Source organism: Gopherus flavomarginatus, chromosome 9 (genome assembly GCF_025201925.1).
Source record: "Gopherus flavomarginatus isolate rGopFla2 chromosome 9, rGopFla2.mat.asm, whole genome shotgun sequence".
Classification (NCBI taxonomy): Eukaryota; Metazoa; Chordata; order Testudines; family Testudinidae; genus Gopherus; species Gopherus flavomarginatus.
Window position 1 is genome coordinate 87,997,333 of NC_066625.1, and position 24,403 is coordinate 88,021,735.

The window sequence follows — 24,403 nt, forward strand, 5'->3', positions numbered from 1 at the left end:
TGAGCCGGAGCGGCCGCCTCTCCGCACACGCAGAGCGGGGGTGGGGGCCGGAGGAGTCTCGGCCTCAGGGGAACGCGGGAGAAGTCGGGGCAAAGTTTGCCGCCGCCAGTCGGGGCTGCTGAGGGCGCCGCGGGGCTGGGCTCCGAGCGAAGCCAGGCGCCAGGCTCCGGCCCTGTGCGCTGCTGCCCGGCGGGGGTGGGGGAGCCCAAGTTGAGCGGGGTCCCGGGCGGGCTCGGAGCGAGGGGCCGCCCGCGGCGGGAGGCGGCAGCGGCTGGGTGGGGCGCTGCCTCCCGGAGCGCCAGGCAGGGGAGCCAGCATGTCCTCCATCCTGCCGTTCACCCCCCCCATCGTCAAGCGGCTCCTGGGCTGGAAGAAAGGGGAGCAGAACGGGCAGGAGGAGAAATGGTGCGAGAAGGCGGTGAAGAGCCTGGTGAAGAAGCTGAAGAAGACGGGGCAGCTGGACGAGCTGGAGAAGGCGATCACCACGCAGAACATCAACACCAAGTGCATCACCATCCCTAGGTAGGGAGAGGGCACCCGGGGGGGCCCCCTCTGCGCGCACAGACCGAGCGGGGCACCGCGCGGAGAAAGAGGTGGCGCTCACCCCCAGACAGAATCAGGGGCGCCCCAGGGAGACACAAAGAGAGACCTGCACAGGCTGCTGGGCACAACATGTGGGAATAGGCACCTTCATGCACACGTGGGGCCCCATGCAGAGACTCCTGTGTACCCTGAGGGGGGCATGCACAGATCAGCCATGGGTAAGATATGTTTGCCCACAGCGAGAGAGACCTACATCCGTACACAATCATGGGTGTCCTAGCAGAAGCATGTATTCACACACAGAGGTAAGGAATGGACACCCACAGCAGACATGCATAAACATATGGGCACCTACATAACTAGGTGCATTCTCCTTTATACTCGCACATAGCTACCTGCCAGTACACTGAGATGTGAGTAACTGTATGTACATCCATTTGCACACGCATGTCTGAGACACACATACTTGTAAATAAATGCAGACAGATGCATGCACCCAAACATGTTTGTATGCATGTTCTAGACGTTAAGCATACACCCAAGGTACTTTGAAAAGCAATACTATTACAGTTTTGTGTTAGAGGATTTTTGCTTTTCTCTCCAGTCAACTGCAATAGAAATTTGATTTTGTATTCCTTTCTTACAAACTATTGCAGAATACTTCTGTGACCTCTTAATTTGAAATAGGAGAATTGTATTACAGTCTGTTAACAGAGAAGACAAATTAAAAAGGGAACGCAAGAAAGGAAAATGTTTTCAGCTAAAATTTGAAAAAAGATGGAAGTATTCTGGATTATAGTCATTGGTGATATTCTCTGTTTCATAGCCAAAAGTTTCACGCCGCTTTCTGTTAATGAATGAGAGAAATTAGTTTGTTTAGATTTCTTGCTTTGTTCAGTCGGACGTATCCCTGAAGAAGTGATTTAGGACCCTTGGATAATGTTTCCAGAGTAGGTGGTTGTAACCCCCTCCCCAAAAACAAAGAAACAGACCACACAACCAAGGAATGCAATTTGCACAGCTGAATGGGATTGCTGTTTGGGGGAGGAGACATGTACATTGAATAACTGATTTTTTTTCCATGTAGATTAATTCTTTATGCAGTATGTTAGGATTGATTCAGCATGATTTCACATTGGACTCATAACGCACAGGAGAGGACAAGTATTTAAATGATTGCATATGTTTGATTATCTTTGAGCAAATCAAATCACTAAGAACATTTCATCACTGAAATTTTGTTGATTTCTGTAAGCTCATTCAGATATCTGGCATTTTTAGTTTATTGTTTTTTGGAATAATACAGCATTGCTTTTTAAATAGATGTTAAAGTTAATCGAGAACAGTTCAATGCTGTATAATTGTATGCTTCTGTGTTTTGATTCTCTCTTTTGTATGTGCGCATGCACCCATATACTCTTGGTTGTCAGAATTATTTAATATGCAGTGGGTATTCTCACAAAGCCGCATCAGTTGTCTGAACCACTGAAACAAGTAGTTTTAAAATGTTGTGTAGAATTGGAACTCTTCCCCACCTCCCCGAAGAATACCTCCAAGCCCACCAAATACAATTTTTCAAGATTGTTCAATGTCTGCTCAGCTCTTCTCTACTGAATGACACTAGGTTAGAGTTGAGTGTCAATTCAGAATAACTCCACTGAAGTCTGTGAGACTACCTTGGGTTCTCTGTCCTTAAGCCTATATTTTGAAACTCATGATAACTATCTAAAGCTCTTCCCTGAAGTATTTGCTTACCTTAACCCCAAAAGTTCTGCTACTTACGTGACTTGCTGTGCCTGTTGAGTTTCTGGTTTTAGTAAGGACTGACCAGTGCAGTACTGGGAGAGGAATCACCTGAAATTTACATCATTAAAAGCACAGATGTTTGGGAAGAATTGGAACTCATTTTCTGACACATTGTAATTCCAGGGAAACAAATAGGGATAGGGTGGGTGGGCAGGCAAACGTATTTCAATTATTTCTGCAAAAAGGGAGTTTAAAATTAAACATCAGCAAAAACAGTAAACATCACAAGCCACCAACATTACATGAGAACATTCTAGCTAATGCTAAGCATGCAGAGGCTAAAGCTTATTTTATCTTACAGTTCTTCAAATTAACTTTCATCTGCTAAAGTGAGTCCCCCAGCAGCCATTACAATCATTTATGTATGCTGACACAAGGCCCAATCCTTAATCCTTGACAGCAAAGGGAGTTTTGCCTGAGTAAGCCTAGTAGCATTTGCCTCTTTCAGCAGTAAATAGCTAATGCAAAAGATTAACCTGCCCCTATAGGTTCTTTTGCAATATGTTCTAGAATAATAATAAACCCCATAATCAGGTTGGCCTGTGCTGGGCAATGTACAGACACTGTGCCTAGTAAGAGGCAGTGGCTGCCTGGAAGAGGTTACAGTGTAAATAGTCAAGGGATGGAGGGGAAATGTCAGTATGGAGAGGTGAAATGACTTGCCCAAAGTTACATAGAAGGTCAGTATGTAGTAGTGGTGTCTCTCTAATATCCTGGGACCAACACAGCTACAAGGTCAGGTAATATATTTTATTGGACCAACTGTTGGTGAGAGGGACAAGCTTTTGAGATTACACAGAGCTCTTCTTCAGGTCTGGTAAACTAAATATAAGGTCAATGACAGAACTAGAATTATAATCCAAGTCTCCTGACTCCCAGTCTAATGCCTTATCAACTTGAGCACACTCCCTGTACTAAAATACCACTGGGAGAAGACTGCCAGGCCATTTGTCTCTAATCCTCAGAAGGCAGCTTCTCTGAGTATTTTCATTATAAATAATTTAGGATACATTATTTCACTAGTTTGGAAAACATACTTTGGGAATAAAAGGGAGAACAACTGCTACGGGTTACATCACGCCATGCATTGGTTATAGTGCATCAGTGAACCATATTGTAATGGAGCTAATACAGGGAGGAATCTGGCCCAGTGAGAATAGATTTAGTCCAAAATTAGCTGTCATAACCGTGACATGAAACAAAGTTCCAGGTTGAAGATTGCTTGGGGCCTTCAGAAATGCTGCTCTTGGGAACTCTGAGCAGATGAATTACACTGCTCTACAGCCAAAATGCTTCTGAAATAAATGTAGTCCAACTTTACTAATTCTGGGTCACTGAGAATGAAAATGATGCTTAAAATTGTTGATTGGCTCTAGTTTTCAAAATATGCTATTGGGTCAGTATATATGACCTTGACTTGGGAATGGCGGAGGATAAATGAGCTATAAAGGGACGGGATCTCAATTTAAACCAGAAATGACCAAAATACATCTTTGACTGGATCTATGAATAAATCTATGACTGGGTTTGGACAGTACTTGCTTTTTAGGCAAAACAATGAATGATGCAATCTGATGCTGGTATTGCGTCATACATGATATGAATTGCGTCATGTTATTCCTAGAAGTCATGGATGATGCAATCATAACGAAGCTTACATCACTCTGCTGAACAAATTGCCCTATATCAGCTCTAGAAATCATACAATGTCATGCTCTCTTATTTGTCAGAGTTTGATTTTGCAAAGGGACACATTTCTGTTTAGCCAAAGTGAGCAGACGTGCCTCGTACTTGTGTGAACAGTGCAGATAACTTCTGCTATGTTTGTGGTGAAGTGACTTTTGCATCACAAAAGCGTAGTATAACCACTATGGTTAAGAAAACCTATCACCTTTATTTTGGCTGCAAAATTGGAGATCAGGACAAGAGGTGTAGGGCCGTCCTTAGCCATAGGCAGAATAGGCAGCTGCGTAGGGCCTCACTCTGCCTGGGGGCACCACTCTGCAGGCAGCCCAGACAGTGTAGAAGCAGGGCTGCTGGGTCCTAGAGAGAGCTGAATGCAGCACAGTCTGAGGAATGGGATTGGCTGCTGGGGTCTCTGAGAAGGGGAGGGGGTAGGGGTTGGGGAAGGAGCTCACCTGTGAGTGTGACTCTTTCCTCCCGGCTGAGGTGAGGTAAGGCAGGCTCTGTGGCACCCCTCTCTCCCTCCTCCCTCCCCTCCATCAGGGCTGGGTTGAGTGAGGTGCTGGTGGGGAGGGGAGGCTGGCTGTCTGGGTGCTGAGGAATGAAAGTGAAAGTAACTCACTTCCTGGGCAGAGAGCCAGAATTGGAATGTCACACAGGGCTGGGTTGGAATTAGCCAGATGTGTGAAAAATCAGGATAGGGGATTGGGGTACAGTGATCAGATATCCCTATTTTATAGGGACAGTCCCAATTTTGGGGTCTTTTTCTTGTATAGGCTCCTTTTACCCCCCCACCCCCACCCATCCCTGTCCTGATTTTACACACTTTCTGTCTGATCACTCTAGGTGGGGGTAATTGGTGCCTATATAAGACAAAGCCCCAAATATCGGGACTGGCCCTATAAAATCAGGACATCTGGATCTGGCCACCCTAGCTGGGGAGCGCCTCTCCCCTGGGCTGGCAGCTGCCAGCTATCCATCTCATCCGGGGGGAGCTGCACAGGGCAGGATGAGCTGCTGTGGTTCCATGGGTGCCCCGTCCCTGAGATCAGATGCTGTGCTAACTTCACCATGGTGTGTTGGGCTGGCGGTGGCGCCCATTGGCGTGTGATTGGACCTGAGGGTTTGCTGCTGCTGTTGCCACTCTGCACCCCAAGAGGTGGATTTTGGGGTCCTGCAGTTTTCCACCTATCTCCTCCTCTACTGCAGCTGTTGGACCAGCAGCCTGGGAGGTGAGCCAAGCATGAAAGCAGTACTGTGTTGCCATTTAGATTGTCATCTAACAACTTTGTTTGCCAAAAATTCTTGCTAACAATCCTGAATCCAATTTCAGTATTTTTAAAAAAAAAAATCAATATCTTAGCCAAAAACAGAAAATTAAGTTGTTGACGATTATTAGTGACAGGTTTGGTTTGAGACAGGGAGTGGGTCAGTTTTCATCAGAGAAACAAAAAATGTTGACTGACTTTCCTACAGCCTGTTACTCCTGATAAGAGCCCTCCAACAACTGTAATATGCTCATCTCCTTACTAGTATATAAAGTAGGGTTCGGCAACCTACAGCACACATGTCAAAGGTGGCAGGTGAGCTGATTTTTGATGGTATGCAGCAGCAGGCTGAGTGGCTCGGTCCATCACTGCTCTGGGATTCCAGCTGCTGCCCTATTGCCAGCTGGAATACCAGCCATCGGCCCCACTCAGCACCTGCTGCTGGCCTGGGGACCCTCAAGGAACCCCAGGCTGGCAGTGGGCTGAGCAGGCCAGATGAACCACTCAACCTGCTGTCAGCCTGGGGTTCCATTCACTCAGCCGGCAGCGGGCTGAGTGGGCTGGTGGCGGGCTGAGTGGGCTGGTGGCGGGCTGAGCAGGGCCGGTGGGGGGTTGAGTGGCTCAGTCTGCTGCCAGTCTGGGGTGCCAGCAGCACTCAACCTACTGCTACTCCTGGGTTCCGGCTGCCGGTCCCTTGCCAGTCAGGAGCTCAGCTGCCAGCCCCACTCTGCCTCCTGCCAGCCTGGGTGAGCAGAATCCCAGGCTGGTAGCGAGCTGAGGGGGGGTTGGCTGCCGGGATCCTGGCTGGCAGGAGTTGGTGGTCAGAACTCCAGACCAGCAGCGGGCTGAGCAGGGCCTGGGATCCTTGTCTAGGGTTCCAGCCACCAGCCCGCTGCCGGTTTGGGGTTTCATTTACTCAGCTGGCAGTGGCCTGAGCAGGACCGGTGGCCAAGACTTCAGATAATAACAATAGTTTATTTATATAATATAGACATAGAGAGAAACCTTCTACAAACATTAAAATGTATTACTGGCACGAGAAACCTTAAATTACAGTGAACTTGGCACACCACTTCTGAAAGGTTGCCGACCCCTGGTATAGAGTGACCATATGTTGTACTAAGATTCTCCTGCTCTTTTTTTCCCTTGTGAGTCAGTATAACTTTTGCCAGCCCAGAAGTTGGGCAGCCAATGTTTTACGTTTTCACAATGTTTTCTCCAACTTTCATAAAGTAAATACATAGTTAATATGAGTTAAAAAGGCCAGGGACACTTCTTTGTGAAGAATCTGTACAGCAGATCATGCCCATAGACGATCCAGAAAAGAAATTTGAGGTTGAATTTTTTAATGTTGTGATGGATAAAGCAGTATCTGCTGCTGATGAAAGGTTTAATACCTTGCAAGTACACCATGAACAGTTTGGATTTTTGTATGACATAACTAAATTCAACGAAATAGGAAAACAAGAGCAACTAATGACAAAGTGCAAGAATCTAGAGAGCCTCCTGAAGCATGGTGATAGTTTTGATTTAAATGGACTTGAACTGTACGAAGAATTGAGTACACTGTCATCAATGTTGCCACATGCAAAATCGGTGATGGACATTGTACAGTTTATTCATACCCGCAAACCTGTTGACATATATCCTAATGTGTACATTGCCACTCGTATTCTACTGACAATTCCTGTAACAGTAGCATCAGGAGAACGGAGTTTCTCAAAACTAAAGCTCATTAAAAACTATCTCCGCTCTACAATGAGTCAGGAACGCTTGACTGGTCTTGCTGTTCTTGCGATCGAACAAGACACGACTTTGTCTTTGTCATACAATGACATTATTACTGATTTTGCAGCCAAAAAAGCCTTAAAGATTGCTTTTAATTAAAAACAAATCTTTGTTTCAATACCTCTTCATATAAATTTCCAATAAAATTTTGATAAATTAAAAAAATATATTATTTGCATCATTCTGTCATATCAGAATTTTTTCTATAGTGCTGCTTCTTTAGTGCTAGTCCATCAGCATTACAGTGTGCTCAGTTAAGTTAAACTGGTTTTAATAATGTGAATGTGGCAAGTTTTCCAATACTATAAGCTTATGTTTGTGTTGCTAAGAGCAGATCAGGCACAGGGGCACCAGTTTAATAATCTCGCCTAGGGCACCATAAATCCTAAGGCCGGCCGTGAAGAGGTGGGCCCCACACATATGCTGCAACACTTGTGCAACAAATCTTTGCCAGTGGTTGAACAGGAAAAGGAAATCTATGCCTTTTGCAGTGCCAGTGATTTGGAGAGAGCCAACAGATCATACCAGCAATTGTTACTTCTGCATGGTGCCTCCAGTTGGGAAAGGTGTGTCAAAGAAGAAAAAGTAGACTGTGCATTATCCGAACATTCCATCAGCTATACGCCCAGTACCCCACGGAGAAGGACTGCCGGTTCCTGATGCACCAGAATCATTCTCACTTGAGTCAGATGAGGAAGAGGAAGAGGATGAAACTTTTGGTCCTGAACCATCAATGTCACAGGACCCACATTTTCTCCCATCCTCCTCCTCTGAACCACACCTCATAACACAAGGTGAACTGAATGACCTTGTCAGGGATTTGGAACTACCCAAGAGTAAGGCAGAGCTGTTAGGCTCCAGACTACAGCAGTGGAATCTCCTGGCAGGCTGTCAGGGCAAAAGGAGCCCATCAATGCTTGCAGACTATTGCTGGACAGTGACAAGAGATGCTCCATTTAATGAATACAAGAGAGAAGCCAAGGAGCACCGAGTAGACACTGAATAGGACTAAACTATGTACATAATAGTTTTTTGCCTTTTGTTTCATAATAAATTTTATTCATATAACCCTTTTGCTGATTTTTAAACTGTTACATAAACAGGACAGGTGAAATATTATGATGTAAAGCAACCATAAACACATGAAAAGACCTAGGTTTACAATTTATGATTAAAACTCTACTATCTACACAATATACATAGACATAAAATGTAAAAACTTAAATATCTTAGAAAGAGTAGCCAATCAGTTGTTTTAATTGTCATATTTGAATTCAGCACATCAAAATACATAATAAATATCGCATTTTATCTCTGAAGCAGACAACTTCTCAAAAATTGTAGACCAGTGTTATCAACAGCAAATTCCTGATCCCATTTGATATTAGCCTAGCACTTTGGCTGTAGTGACTGTGCAATTTTTTAGAAAAAACATTTTGAGCCAGATTTGTTAAGGGTGCAAGAAGCTAGAGAATCCAGTTAATCGCTAGTGTATCTTTTTATTTTAAGCTTGTTTGCTGTCTGTGTCTTTGTCCATGTCCTGAGGAAGAGCTCTGTGTAGCTGGAAAGCTTCTCTCTCACCAGCAGATGTTGGTCCAATAAAATATATTACCTCGCCCACCGTGTCTGTCTGATATCCTGGGACTCACACAATGACTGTTATTGTGTGCCTACTAAATTAACTACACCTTACAGCTTGTCATTTGCTGGTTGTTGGCTGGTATGGATTATTCTCAAAGAGATCTATCTTTAATATGATGGCTCTGGTGAAAGAATCTGTGGTAGCAGGAAGAGGGCTGGAGAGACCATTGTAGGGTTGAGAGAGAGAGAGAGCAAGAGAGTGTGGAACAGGCCTTCAGTTCAGCCTTAAGAATCTTAAGAAATGATCTCAGGCCACACACATACAGGTCCACTGTCTCCTTGGCCTGCTAGTGCTTTCTCCCATCCTCACCTGGCTCCCTTGCAGAATAGGTTATTTAAAGGGGCTTTGTCCAACCTTCTCCCAGTGGCCACTACCCTTTGAGTCCTTCCTCCTCCAAAGGGGAGTTTCCACAGCATGAAGGGGGCTCTGCTTGAGAATGTATTAATTTTCAAGTGGATTCCCAGTGGCATGGCTGGGGAACAATGTACATAACTCTCCAGGCCCTTGATCATCTTCTCCTACATTTGAATCCCCAACCACAGAGGTCTTCAGTCAGGCTGAAAAAGGTGGAAGGTGTTATGTGGGTGACCTTCTGCATGCAGAGGTGGAAATCTGTGCATTAGTAATCGGATATAGTCACACAAAGCATGCCCTGGCTCTCCATTCACTTAAACCTACGCACATTAGGCTTTCCCTCTCAAACACTCCCCTTCTTCCCCCTCACCCACCTGCTTCAGCATTGACATCTAGCATGGCTTCAGATATGTTAGCCTGCATCTTAATGAGCATTAAGAAAGCTTTTCATTCATGTTAAACTGACATTCTTCAAAAACGTGCCCCTTTTGCCAGAACATAACTTGGTGGTAGTTTCCTGTGATAGTTTTGCAAATGTCTGGTGTAGAATGGGCATTCGTGTCCTTTTGACGTCTCCGAAGTTGTGTGCTATTGGAATACGTTCCTTGAACACAGATGTGTTCAAAGTTATGATGTTGCTGCTTTGCTCTGAAAATAGGTTTGAATCTGTCCTTCCTACCAGCCACCAGTTGACATCGCATTTTCAAATTCTTGGTGGCTGTAAGTATCGCTCTCTGAAATCAAAGAATGTTGGTGTGGAATCGGATGGCATACAACTACCCTTGCTGTACCCTCTGCAGAATGCAAACGTGTCAACTTAAACTTCATCCTCGGGGATAAGAGCAACAAGTCCATGAGTCTATTCCTGAACCTGTGATCTGCACTGGAAGGGATTGCATTGTTTGTGCACATGCCAAACATTTCAGCACTCAGCCCCAGAAACAAAAGGAGTTAGGGTGAATTGTAAGCATTTAATTCTTAAAATTACTAAATATGAGTGTATTGTGGAAATCTGCAATTTGTGGCAGATACTGATTAATTACTAGGAGTCATACAGTATAGACATTTGTCTGTATGAGAGGAGACAATAAATGCCTTACTATTTCAAGAGTATTGTTCATCGTGCACGCATGTGGTAAAACATTGGATCTTTGCAGTGTTGTGGCCTTTTTTACAGTGTACTTTTCTGTGCCTGTTTTCTTTTTTGATCCAATTATGGTATTTCCATTTAACAATGCAAGTGGTTTTTACAATAGCCAAGATTCCTCTATGTAAAGAATAAATTCCTTTAAACTGTTGAGAGAGAGCATGTGTCAGGTAATATCTTTCATTGAACCAACTTCCGTTGGTGAAAGAGGCAAGCTTTAAGTTAAGTTTTGTTAATTAAAATATATTTGGGAAGAGAGGGTGAGTGTGAGTTCTTATAGAACTCATCTGATATAAGGCTAGAGCAGGGGTTCTCAAACTGGGGGTTGGGACCCCTCAGGGGGTCATGAGGTTACTACATGGGGAGGTCGCGAGCTGTCAGCCTCCACCCTAAACCCCGTTTTGCATCCAGCATTTACAATGGTATTAAATATATTTTTAAAAGTGTTTTAAATTTATAAGGGGGAGGTTGCACTCAGAGGCTTGCTATTTGAAAGGGCTCACCAGTACAAAAGTTTGAGAACCACTGGGCTAGAGTATAATGACTGAGTTGGAAACTCTGTATATTTTTTATTTCGAAAAGAAATGAACAAAATAAGGGCAGGTCTACAAACTTTTGCTGATGCAAGCTACATTGGCATAAAGCTGCCGCAGTTAGTGTATTACTTATGTGCATGCATACTTGGCTCCCTGTGCTGGTGCTGCGCTTACTCACCAGGAATGCTTGTGTCAATGCACAATGCAGTGCACCACAGATAAGTATCCCAGTGTGAAACTCGCCACCATCCAGCATGATGTCTTTGGGAAGTTTTGGCAATGCACAGTGGGGCAGAAATGAGTCATGCAGGGGGGACTTGGAGCAACTTCCCATCATGCAATTTTCTCCATTCCATAATGTTATCTATATCCCATAATTTCTGCACCTTTCTTAAAAATCCCATGAACCCCTCATGGCTCTCCTTTCTATCAGCATCTCTGAAAGAAGCATGAAGCCTACACAGCTCTGCGCTATTGTCCTGCGTGTTCCAAGTATAGGACACATGATCTTCTGGTATTTGCAGAGCTGCAAGAAGAACGAATCAGTGGGGAACCTGACAATTTTGTGTAGGACAGAATGCTGTGGGATGTAACAAGAACTATTTCAAAGTTGTTGGTGACATTCACGGAGCAGCATTCACGATGGAGTGATGTTTGAGCCCAAGAAATGAACACTGCCTGGTGGCATTGCATTGTAATGCAGGCTTGGCATGGTGAGTAATGGCTGCGTAGCTTTGGTACGCAAAGCCACATTCGTGGATCTGTGTGCTGAACTAGCCACAGCTCTGATTTTCCTAGTGCAGGGACACCAGAGTGAGAGCTGCATGACAGGAGAAGCGAGTGGTGATCGCAGACTGGAAACTTACAATGCTGTCAATGAGAAACCATTTTGGAGTTGGAAAATCCACTGCAGGGGCCACTGTCATGCAAGTGTCTAGGGCCATTAACTGTCTCTGGCTATGCAGGACTGTGACTCTCAGCAGTATGCAGGACATAATGGATGGATTTGCAGCAGTGAGGTTCCCGAACTGCAGTGGGACAATAGATGAAAATTATATGCCTATTTTGGCACCATACCACCTTGCCATAGAGTACATCAACAGAAAGGCCTACTTTTCTGTGGATATGCAGGGATCGTTGGATCACCAGGGACGCTTTACCAACATCAACGTTGGCTGGTCAAGGAAGGTGCATGACACATCTTTAAGAACACAAGACTGTTCAGAAAGTTGCAAGCAGGGACTTACTTTCCCAACTGGCGGATTACCACTGGTGATGCTGAAATGCCAGTAGTGATTCTGGGGGACCTAGCCACATACCCCTTACGCCCCAGCTCATGAAGCCATGCACCGGCCATCTTGACAGAACCAAAGAAAGATTCAACTATGGGTTCAACAGATGTAGAATGACAGTTGAGTGTGCTTTTGGTAGATTGACAGGGCACTGGTGTTATTTACTCACAAGATTGGATCTCAGTGGGGAAGAATAATCCCAGTGGTTGTAGCTGCCTAATGTGTGCTGCATAGTATCTGTGAGCAAAGGGGAAAAAAAAGCTGCCAGAGTATAGGTGGAGAGGCTTTTTGCTGAGTTTGAAGAGCTAGACACAAGGGCTATTAGAATAGCTCAGTGCTGAGCTATATTGTTCAGGGATGCTTTTGAAATAGCACTTTAACAGAAAACCACAGTAATGCATCATGATGTACTGTGCTTTACCTGGCCCTGCTATTTTGGGACCTATTAGGAATTGTGCGGTGCTTGGCATGGTATCTGTGAATGTAACACTGTTGATGGAGATTTTTAAGGGCAGGTTAGACTAACCCTTGTGAGGGATGGTCTAGATAATGCTTAGTCCTTAATACTTAGATGACCTTTTAGAGGTCCCTTCCAGTCTTATGATTCTGTAACACACCTATTAATTTTGTGGTGCTTGCATTACATTCATTTATTTTGTCATTGATCATATGAGTTGTCATGCTGTACAGTAACTGGTAAGTGGGTGCTTTCAGTACTGCTAGGTATTTTGCAGTATGCGTTTGGAACTCATAAAGATGAATTATTTTCCAAACAGTAAAATTTTGAGTAACTAAAATACTGCAAAAAAAATCTGTGAAAGTTAAAAGTAAATACATTAAAATCGTAATATGTACAGAGATGAAGGAAGAGGCAAGAACATTCATGTCCATTTTGGTGCACATATGACACCTATGGTACTCTCAGGTCAGCATCTCTGAAACTGTGCTTGTCCTTAATGTCCCCTGGGGTGGAGTGCTAGGGGTAGGGATGCAGCCCCTGATGCCATGTGGAATGTTGGGGGAGGGGGAACTCGGGAGGTACTATAATGGAGTTCTCCATGGATTGCAAAGGGAGGCAAGTCCGTGATTATTGAACGTGCAGGTCCACAACAGTTGTCATCTGTGTTTGCTGCCGGAGAAGCCCCGTTATGTTCTGGCACATTTTTTTCCCCCCTCCCTCTTTTTCTTGCTGGAACTCCTGGGACATTCTCCTATTTCTTCTTTCCTTCTCCATACAGTCTGCAATATTCCCCCTCCAGGGCCTGATGCAGCACTGTCTTACAGGGTCTTACGGAACATGTCATCCTGAGTCGTCATCTTTCTTCCCATTATCTGGCTCAGGCGTTCTCCGGATGTGAAGGGTGTACCCCTCGAGGCTGCAGTGGCAGCAGCTACAGAGATAGCACACAGAAGTGCCACTGTTACCATGGAAAGTGCAAGTTGAGACTCAGAATTCCCATCCCTTGCTCCCCTAAAGTTTTAAACAAGACATTTATTGATGCTTCTGCTTTGAAGTGCTTGCACACAGTGCCACTCACAACACCAGCCAGGATGATTGTGGCCTACCAGGGGTGAGGGAAATAAGGAGAGAATTGCTCGGTTGCATGAAACTCTGAGTATAGGGCAATAGCATTTGAGTTCTGGTACCATTTTCCACAGGTGTTGGTGATTTTAGCTGATATCTCCCTTCTGAGGATAACAAAGGATCAGAGAGCACAGCTGCTGCTCATGTTCTGAAGCCGCCTGGGCCTGTATGCTACTAGCTTGTTTACTGAAATGGTGCCTGCTGAAATTATTGCTGATTGGCATGGGAATTTGTCCTATGGTACAGGAAGAAGTAAGGCTGCCACCCATAGAAACCTTTGGGAGAGGATTGCAGCCAAAAGTTTAATTGACATTTATCGGGTGGATTCAAGGGACATCCCCTGCGTACACAAACAAACTGCTTCGTGTGGCCTTCTGTGCCTATCTCTGCAGGGGAGTGAAAAGCAGATAACTCTACCTTTTGTTGTTGTTCTGCTATATCTTCTAGGATGAGTAAATGAATGAAAAGTCGATAGCTGTGTCCTGTTAAGTTGGGATTGCCATCAGTACACGTTTGTAATGGAAAATAACATATACACACTTACCTGAGGTTCTTTCATCTGCATTGGGCTCACCCGTGCTAAACTGCTGGGACTAACCGGACTGCGGTGGAGTTTGAAACAGGTCCTGGCTTGTGGCATATCTGGACCTCCCAGTCACACATCCGCCATGGTTGTCGTCTTCGTTCTCTCTGTTCACAGGAGGTGCCTGTGACTCTGGTTTCTCAGAGGTATCCATAGTGGTGTGTTGGTGGGGTCTCTGCCAAATATGGCATGCTGCTCTCTGTAAAAACGGTAGGGCTGCGGCTCTGCACTGGATTGACTGTTGGCCTTCCTGACCTTCTGATATGCCTGCCAGATTTCCTTTGCTTTCACGCAGCATTGTTGTTGATCCCTACTGTATCCCTTCTTCTGCATCTCTCGTGCAGCGTGCTCATAAATGTTTACGTTTCTACAGCTGATCTGTAGCTGTGCCTGCACAGGTCTTTTTCTTCACAGGCCCAGGAGATCCAAAATCTCCTGTCTACTTCAGGCTGGACTGTGTCTGGAGTGGGTAGCTGGCATGATCAGCTGGGCAGTTCCATGCAACGTGCTTATGAAACTGGACAATCAGGAAAAGTCTTTAAAAAAAAATTGCAGGGTTTTAAAAGGTGATCCTTGGGCAGTGGAGTTCATTATTATAGCCAGAGTGGTCAATGTCTGGCATTGTGGGACAATTGCTGGAGGACTATTGAGTTGACACTGTGTTACCTATGTCTACGTTTGCTGTGTGTCTACCTCAGTACATCAAACATGTCTCAGTGCTGCTTGGGTTGGTGGTGTTATGGCATCACCGTAACAGGCTACTTATATTGGTGGGAGACGAATTTAAGTATAGACACATGCACAGCTAGGTCAATGCAAGGCAGCTTACATTGATCTATCTTAGGTCTGGTCTACGCTACACAGTCTTTCACAGTGCTCTCCTCCCCTCCTACACCTAGGTGTAAAATGCCATTTAAAGAGCAATAATGCTTAATAGTGCTACTCTGAAGAAGATGCTTAGGAGGTGCTAGAAAACCTTGTTCAGGCATTCTTTGTGTTGATAGTTGACCTTGCAAATTTTACAAAAATGTATCCTTAACCTTTTCCTTAAGATCATCTTAACTTTACAAGTCTGGAAACACTAAATACATTAAACTGTGGAAAAAATTGAGGACAGCTTTCTAGTGTATGCTATCTGTGAACTTGCAAAAACATGGCTTCCTTTCAGTTCTGGTATGCCATTAATATTTCTAACAGTCTCAGGTCTTGTCTATGCACATACTAAGCCAGTGCATGTTTGAATGTGGACATGCTTCTCAGTTTAAAACTGGCTTGTATCAGTTTAGTTTGCTCCTGTGGGCAAACTGAATCAATACTAATTAGGTTTACATCATTTAAGAGTGTCCACATGCCAAGTTAGACTAGTTTGACACAATTGATTTATAACCCCCCCCTTTGTTAAATCAGCCCAACTTTGTATGTAGATTGAGCCAAAAATTAAAGTATCCCAATAGAATAGACTTAGTCTGCCTTCTCTATATATCAGTAACATATCTGTCAGCAGGCAGTGATTCTCAACCTTGTGTAGTTGTTCTTTCCTGAGAAGTATGGGCCAGATCATGTTCTCATTAAAATAAACTGCAAAATTACCTTTGCAGGATCATTCTCTTTGTTTGTACAGTGTAAACATGTCTTTGTTGTTTCTTTTCTCTGATTCTCTCCCATTTACTTTTTTAAAAAGATAAAACATTTTAAGCAGCTTTTTAAAGGCACGTAAGTCTGGTTATATCATGTTGTAGAACAGTAAATGTTGAATCTTTGTGAAGTAAAGTTTAAAATGGCTGCTTAACTTTTATAGTATTAGGGAAAAGACCTTGAATATTGCATTCATTTAAATATAATGAGAAATAAATGCAAAAATTGGATGAAATCAGGAAATGCACACTGTACAGGATTATCACATCAGGGATCCAATTAAAATGAACTCTTCCAATAAATATTGGTTTAATAATGTAAACTTGTGATCACTATATTACTGAAACAGAAATAAAATTAACAAGATTTAATGGACTGAGCGGCTGTTAATTTACACTTGTTAATTTATTAGAAACTTCTAATGCTGTTTAATGCACAATAATACCATTATTCTGCATGAAATACTTTATTAAATAAATAGGGCTAAACAGTGCTTGAATTAAATTGAAATTAGATTTTATTCCCAAATTATCTTTTTATTTATTTAAATTTTAATATTTTGTGTTCCTCTATTGAGAGCAATTAAATACACAAGGTTGAAATGCAGCAGTCCCTTTCAGCAAGGCTCATGAATGGTCCTAATTAACTTTTAATCTTGCCTGCTTTGATGTGCTGTGTAAAAACATTTTTTTCCAGACCAAAGCTCATTGTGTTGATTGGCAGTGAAGCGATCTGACGAGGGAGAGGGACGGGGACGGGGGGGGGGCGGGGAAGAGAGGGAAGGAAGGGGAAAGTAATACAACTAGTAAGGACAGAACCTGGGTATTCTAATTCTAGTAGGCTGACTTCTCTAAACTTAGCTAATGTTTGCTAATTGCATTTCATTATGTGCAAATTTAACAGCACTGAAGTCATTTGCAAGTTGGACAATTGTACTAGTCCTTGGTCGCTTAACCATTTCTGTAACTGAAGAAGCAATATGATTTCCTAAATGTATGATTGTTGAGTAAATGCTACTTTAAAGATAGTTTGAAGTCTCTAGCTTATTCTCATTTACCCTGAGGCCTCTTTACTCCGCTTTTGCAATGTAAAAAGGCCCTTAAAATTGTAAAGAGGCCTCAGGCAGGCAGGCCTGTTGTTCATTTACGCTCTTGCTGCTGCTCACTTTTCTCGTTTTATGTAGTACTGTGGCTCTGCATAAGGAGATAAAAAGAAGGGCCCCTTCGCCTTTGAGCTGCTCAGACACTAAAGGCCTGATCCTGCAAACACATAGATGTCTAACTTTATTCGTGCATATAGTAGAACTGACTTCAAGGAAACTGTTCTGTCTCACTATACTCTACTTATATGGCCCCCATATCTGTATATAATATATTTATGCTCACAACAGCCCTGTGAGATAGAGATGGGCACACAGAGACGGAAACCTGTGACAGAGGAGGGAATTGAGTCCCAGGCTTGTACCCTAGCTACTGAACTATGCTTCCTCTCTAGATGAGCAATTACCGCATGAACAAGCACTACCTAGTATGAGGAAGGGTTACAGAAACAGGCGTTAATCAGATTAAAGAACACAATACAAAAATAACAGACATTAGTGACTAAGGGAATGATGAAAAGACATCAGGAAGCCAACGGGAAAAGTGCTCTTTGGGGACGGTAATTATTCACTGTGAACCTGCTTCTGTCACCCTTGGTCATGCTTAGTAGCATGTTACCCTATGAGAAATCCCGTTGATTAGGTTTAATCATTTTAAAAATTAATTTCACATCTCTGCTACATTTGCAATATCGTGAGAGAGCCTCATGGGAAAATGTGTTTTTTAAAAATACAATGAATCCAGCAATACTCACCCCAGAATAAAAAGGAATGCATAATTTTAGAAAATGTAAATAAAATGGGTTTTGATAACTTTTTTTCCTGGCTAGTAATGTTTTTAGAGGCTAATCTCTATTTAACACCTGGGTTTTGAGATTTAACAGATTGTACGTTTTAGCTGTAGTATTCTCTGGATTGGTTATCAATATAATTTACACTGCAGTTTGTAGCTACTTGTACTGAAATCTTTGCTGCAAACTGTGTCCATTAGCCTACTATGCCTAATATGAAAGGCTGTTGATTACAGTTGCTGATATGAGCTGTTCTGATCATATTACAGTTGATGAGTGTCAACATGTTGTTTGTATCAGGGGTGAAGTTGCAGCCATCCTTAACAATTGGATGATGAAACAGATAATGAATCCATATCTTCCTATGATGAAACCAAGTAAATGTTGTCTTGCTGTTTTGGCTGCTTTAACCGTAAAACTGGAAGTTTACTTAAACTAGTAACCTTACAGCAGAAAACGGTTAAATACAAAAAATGGACATCATAGAATACAGCTGTGGAAAGTGAGAATTACCAGTATGTTTGTGTACTGAGTGCACCTCTTTTGTTATTAACTGACAGAGAACAGTTTCTACAAAATTTCTTTCCCATTGCTACTGAATTTTAAGCATTTGCTGTGTGGAAAAACTGAACCAAGCTACATCTATCTTAATTTTGTATACTCATATAAAACTAAATGTAGTGGTTTTTCATAGCGATAGTGTCTGTGGTTTCTGCACATGTGAAGTGTTACAAAAAGCCTCTTTTGAGCTGGTTGTTCATCCCCTTGAGTGTTGTGCATAGCAAGTGTTCACCACACAACGCATAATTGTATCTGAAAAATTATACCAGTGCTTAAAAGGTATTTTGTCTCTAATGAAAGGCTGACAAGCAGCTGGAGTCTGATTCTCTTCTCTAACTCACTTCTGTGAGTGAGAGGAGAATTGGAACAGAAAGGCTAAGCAAGGGGATTGAAACTGATGATTCCATTTAGGGCTAATTTGTGACTCCCTCCTCCACGTTCTCTTACACAACCATGCAAATGCAGGAAGGAGGAAGGACTCCCCCGTACAAAAAACCCACCCAGAATTGCAGTCCCTGAATTTGGAAGAGAATAGGAGCTGCTGCTGACTTACAGCCCCCGCCCCCATGCCCTTCCCCAGCAACTAGTTAGGATGCAGAGCAGGCACAACCATGATTCCTCCTCCCATCCATGCCCGCAGGAAAGGGTATTTTAGAAGTATAGCAAATTACTCCCACTACTGCCATCCACTTGGAGGACCAGTAAGACTGAGGCTCCAGGATGCAGTTGTGCTTCTGATACTATGTCTGTGCTGCAAAAAAGCCTGTCCCCTTAATTCAGGTTAGCTAATTCAGACTGAAATAGCAATGAAGGCATGTCAGCCTTGGCTTTGGACACAGGTTAGCAGCTCAAATTCGACCCCAAGCTGCCCTATAGGCTTGTGCTTGAGCTGCTAACCCAAGTTAAAAGCTGAGTTGCCATGCCTTCACTGCTATTTTAACCCATGTTAGCTATCCTGAATTAAGAGCACACCTCTTTGCAGTACTCTGAGAGACAGTCTGCTGGTACAGCACTGCCTTGACCTTCATAATGGATTGTACCTTAAAAGGACATCTAGCCCAAAATTATTATTGAAGTTGGTCTGGAGCTTGGAATCTGAATGCCTGTGAATTTTTTATCTGTTTGTTTATTTAACTGTCAGATTCACAAGTTCTTAGTGAAAATCTGCCTGAGTGGCTTTGTTCTGGGCTAGATTCAAAACCCAAAGGGTCCTATTTATTGGTTATGTTTTGGATGTGGACAGAAATCTCACAAGCAGCTCTTGGGCCCAATGTGGTAGAAATTGCACAGGCTTGGCTAATCTTGTGATATGTTCACCACTTGGGGCTGAAACCCCGATTCATCCTTGAACCTAAATCAAGGGTCGGCAACCTTTCAGCAGTGGTGTGCCAAATCTTCATTTATTCACTCTAATTTAAGGTTTTGCAAGCCGGTAATGCATTTTAACATTTTTAGAAGGTCTCTTTCTATAAGTCTGTAATATATAACTAAACTATTGTTGTATGTAAAGTAAATAAGGTTTTTAAAATGTTTAAGAAACTTCATTTAAAATTAAATTAAAATGCAGAGCTCCCTGATCTGGTGACCAGGACCCGGGCAGTCTGAGTGCCACTGAAAATCAGCTCGTGTGCCGCCTTTGGCACACGTGCCATAGGTTGCCTACCCCTGACCTATATCATAGCCTAACCTGAATATGGCTCTGAACACCCTCTTATTGGCCAGCCTAATGATATCATATAAGGTTGTCGTTTATGGAATTTTGTAGCAATATGTTAGGGTCAATGCATTCTTTCCAAAATATATAGAGGGAGAGCTCTGCTGAAAAACGATGACAATGCTATGTCAAGTGGTGATAACTTGATTTTAAAATCATTATATAAAAGTACTAAAAGCAACATAGTGATCACTTCTGAAAGATACTAAATATAATATAAATAAACATGAGTAAAAGCTTTTGGAACTTTTGCAATATGACCAGTAAATATAGCTTGTGTCTCCAACAAAAATATGTTCGCAACTATAAACTGCCTATAACATCATTGTGAACTTGACATCAGAAATAATATGTAGACAGAGGATCCTTGAGGCTGTTTCCCAAATCCTGGTTCTGCTGATTTTGCAGAACTTTAATAACTGCAAATTGGTGTCCTAAGGGTCTAATCACACCTTTATTTTATTTTATTTTATTTTATTTTATTTATTTAAACTTTAAAAAAAAAGTTGATAAATGGCTTTTATGTTTGTGGAATAGGACTCAGTGAATATGTTTTATAATTAGAGCAGGGGACTTAACTGAAAACAGCGAATTTCTGTTCTTCAGTACTGTCTTGTGTGACCTTGGCGAGTCATTTAACCCCTCTATACCTCAGTTTTCCCATCTGGAAAAATACATAGCATTTATGTACTTCACAAGGATGTTGGGAGAATTAAATACTTTTTGTAAATCCTTCTGAAGTTCTCAGACGTAAGGCATTATATTCTGCAGTCGACTGGGTTGAGTCTTCAGTGGAGCTCTGCTCCAGGCTTATCAGTCCACCCATTCGGTCAGTGGTGCTTATGTTAAGAATGGGGCCTATGGTAAGTACAAAAGAGGAAGGGCTCAACCCAGCTGCCATTGAAATCAATGGGAATTTTGCCATTAGATTCAGTGGGAGCAGGATGAGGAGAAAGCAGATTTTAAAGCCTGAATGAGTTTTCCATAGGGTATATAATGTATAGATGTTGAAAAATTACACTTTTTAAAAAAGATGTTCTTTTTCTGTGTAATTTTTGTATTAAGGCAGCTGTCTAAATTTTGCTGGAAACTTTCTTCGAAAATATGTAGATGCTACATGAAAATATTAGAATTCCATAGATCTTTAGTGGTAAATCTTAACTGGTTTGCACAATATTTATGTATTTATCTCTGTGCCGGTACCTGCTGTACAGATGGAATACTTTAACTGGTAGACACATCATACCACAGTGGTCTGCTACAGAGCTTATGCTTTAGAGTCTGTTAGTACAGGTTTAGAGAAACACTATATCTATAGCCTAATGCTTTCATGTATGTATTGGTATAAAACCTAGTGTGAATAAAAAAGCTATTCACGTACAAAAACCAACTAAAATAAATAGTTTGTCAATTGCTTTCATTGTTAGTAGAAGAGTTTTTACTAGGCATGAGCTGCAATAATGTGGCTATGTTGTAAAAATAAACTCTTTTGCATATACATTTTTGATTTACTGAACACATTAATGCCCGCTGAAAGTATCACAACTATCAGTTTTCCTTGAAATCCCTAATTTGGGGATTTCTGAGGTGGTAAACTGGTAACTGACCAACTTGACCGAAAGTCAGCAGTGTTAAATACCTTGTCTGTCTTCAATCATGTGATGGAAATGTGATGGAAATCTTATCAGGGCCTGAAATAATTGCTCTTTTCATAAATATTTAATTAAATTGACTTGGAATTCTTGCCAAAGGAGGCAACTAATACTTTTACTAAATCTCTCCATTATAATCATTTCATGACCAGTGATATTTATGAGTGTGCATACTTGGCTTTCTGTTAAGAAATGTAATATAACTTCCATATTAGTCCTTGGATGTTACAAATAGTTATTGGGTATAAAATACAATGATTCAGTACAGATGTTATTAGCACCTTCTCCACTCCCCTACCAGAAGAAGCGTTCTGCTTGAAAGGGGTGTCTCTTTACCTAATATCCAGTGCTATCAGATGCCGTTTAACCATGCTCTCTTGCCACAATTGCAAAAGTTAGGGAAATACCAAACATTTTAATGTGGAAGGGGAGCATGTTACAGTGTTTGCCTTACACTTTTCATCAGTAGACCTCAGAGTGCTTTACAAAGGAAATAACTACCCATTGTCACCATTTTACAGATGGGGACGCTGATGCTCAGAGAGCAAAGTGACTTACCCAAGGTCACCCACCAGGCCAGTAGCAGAATGGGAGGCAAAATGGGGTGGGGTGGGATCGGGTAGAAACCAGGTCTTCTGAGTCCTAATCCAGTGCTCTGTCCATGAGACACATACTGCTGTGACTCTCCATAGCAGGTGGCTTGTCATCCTTAAATAGCAGCCAGTAGTTGAAATGCAGGAAATTCTGGATCCTGTCATTGGAATGCAATGTGAAAAAACACCCCCCTGAGCACAGGAAGCTTCAGCGCTGTAAAGTGCCATTGTAGACAGTGCACCAGCACTGGTAGCTACGCCTCTCATGGAGGTGTTCCCCCCCCCCCCCCCGCATTGCTCCATGACCAAGACATGTTAAAGTGCTGCCAGTGTAGACTTGCCCTGAGATGGCTTGGGGAGGAGGACTAATAGCCTAGTACTATTGCCTATAATCTGTGAAGGGATGGGCAAAGCCTCTTTAAGGCTGTACTGCCCACTCCCTCAAGTGCACAAACAAATGAAGGGTCCCAGCTTAAAAAGGATTGGAAGAAAAGGTAACAAATACAAGACCAGCAGCAGCCATTCTACAAACATCTTTGTCAAGGGGCTTTTAAAAGAAACACTTTGTAAATTTGTTTATGTCGCTGTGGAGCCATATATATTTATATTACAGGATGGGATGTCCAATGAAGATCTGTTACAGCTGGAGAGCAGCAGAGGTGCAGCAAAATACCCTCTTAAATGCTTAAGATATAGCATTTTACTTTCATGGTTACTGTGTGGTTTACTTGTATTTCTTCTCAGTCTTTCTAATCTCCTGCAATGAGTAGGTCTCATTATTGTATAGATGTTCCTTTGCTTCAGGACATCTAGCCCTGAAGGGATGGGCTGCTTGGAAGCCTCTATCTGTACTTAGTACTGGTCTTGATTTTTGACACACAGGATACATATTTTCAGGATAGTTAATGTGTGTAGCCATCAGACACATGGGACAGTGTGTATAATCATGAAGGGAGATAACTCCCTCTGCCACCCTCCCATTTAAAAAAAATATCCTTCAGACAATCTTTTGGGCTAAAAGAATCATGTTTCTAGTAAACCTCTCCTCACCTCTTCCTTTATTTCTTAATTTTAGTTTATGGTCTCTATGTGCTTTGAAATAATGTTACTGTTCTGGTGTACTTGTGGCACCCTAGAGACTAACAAATGGGCTACAGCCCACTTCATCGGATGACTAGAATGGAACCTGTAGTAAGGATATATACATACGGAACTTGAAAAGGTGGAAGTAGCCATATCAACTCTAATAGGCTAATTAATTAAGATGAGCAATTATGAGCAGGAGAAAAAAAACTTTTGTAGAGATTATCAAGATGGCCCATTCCAGACAGTTGACGAGGTGTGAAGATACTTAACATGGGGAAATACATTCAATGTGTGTAATGACTCAGCCATCCCCAGTCTCTATTCAAGCCTAAATTAATAGTATCTAGTTTGCATATTAATTCAAGTTCAGCAGTTTTTGTTGGAGTTTGTTTTTGAAGTTTTTCTGTTTTCTTTGTCTGGAATGGGCTATCTTGATTATCACCACAGAAGTTTTTTTTCTCCTGCTGATAATTGCTCATCTTAATTAATTAGCCTCTTACAGTTGATATGGCTACTTCCACCTTTTCATGTTCTGTATGTGTATATGTATCTCCTTACTATATGTTCCATTCTATGCATCTGAAGAAGTGGGCTGTAGCCTACCAAAGCTTATGCTCAAATAAATTTGTTTGTTTCTAAGGTGTCACAAGTACTCCTGTTCTTTTTGTGGATACAGACTAACACAGCTGCTACTCTGAAACCTGTTCTGGTGTGCCAGACTTAGGTGAACCCATATAAACAAGCAACGGCCTTGGAAACTGTGGCTTGAAAGTTGAGTCTTTGCAGGACAGGCTTAACTGGTAGGTTGAAAGCTCTATCATAACTGCTTCTAGATGAGAGTAAAAATAGAAGCTTGAATGCTGTGATTTTAGAAAAATAGCATTTATAAGATTTTGGTTGGTTATTCACTGGAGACAGTTGTATATTACAGTGCTTCTCACTCTGTTTATTTTCTCAGTTCCCATTTCCCCTCCCCCCCTCTATTTTTAGGATGGCATTGTAGAGTTGCTGCTATGGTGACAGGTCAGCTGTTGCGGTTTTTAAA

General features: G+C 42.4%; 1 protein-coding gene across 4 annotated transcripts in view; it reads left to right on the plus strand.

The window, feature by feature from the left end:
- Positions 1-24,403, plus strand: part of SMAD3 (SMAD family member 3) — a 288,894-nt gene that overhangs the window by 183,122 nt on the left and 81,369 nt on the right. Inside the window, exon 1 of one of the 4 annotated variants that reach the window (XM_050967587.1) lies at positions 280-522. The exons of 2 other annotated variants lie outside the window; for them this stretch is intronic. In XM_050967587.1, coding sequence (XP_050823544.1) covers positions 317-522 — 206 coding nt within the window. In that variant the 5' untranslated portion in view covers positions 280-316. Of the gene's footprint in view, positions 1-279; positions 523-9,949; positions 10,048-24,403 lie in introns of those variants that run through there. One more of the 4 variants, XM_050967591.1, reaches the window with a different exon arrangement.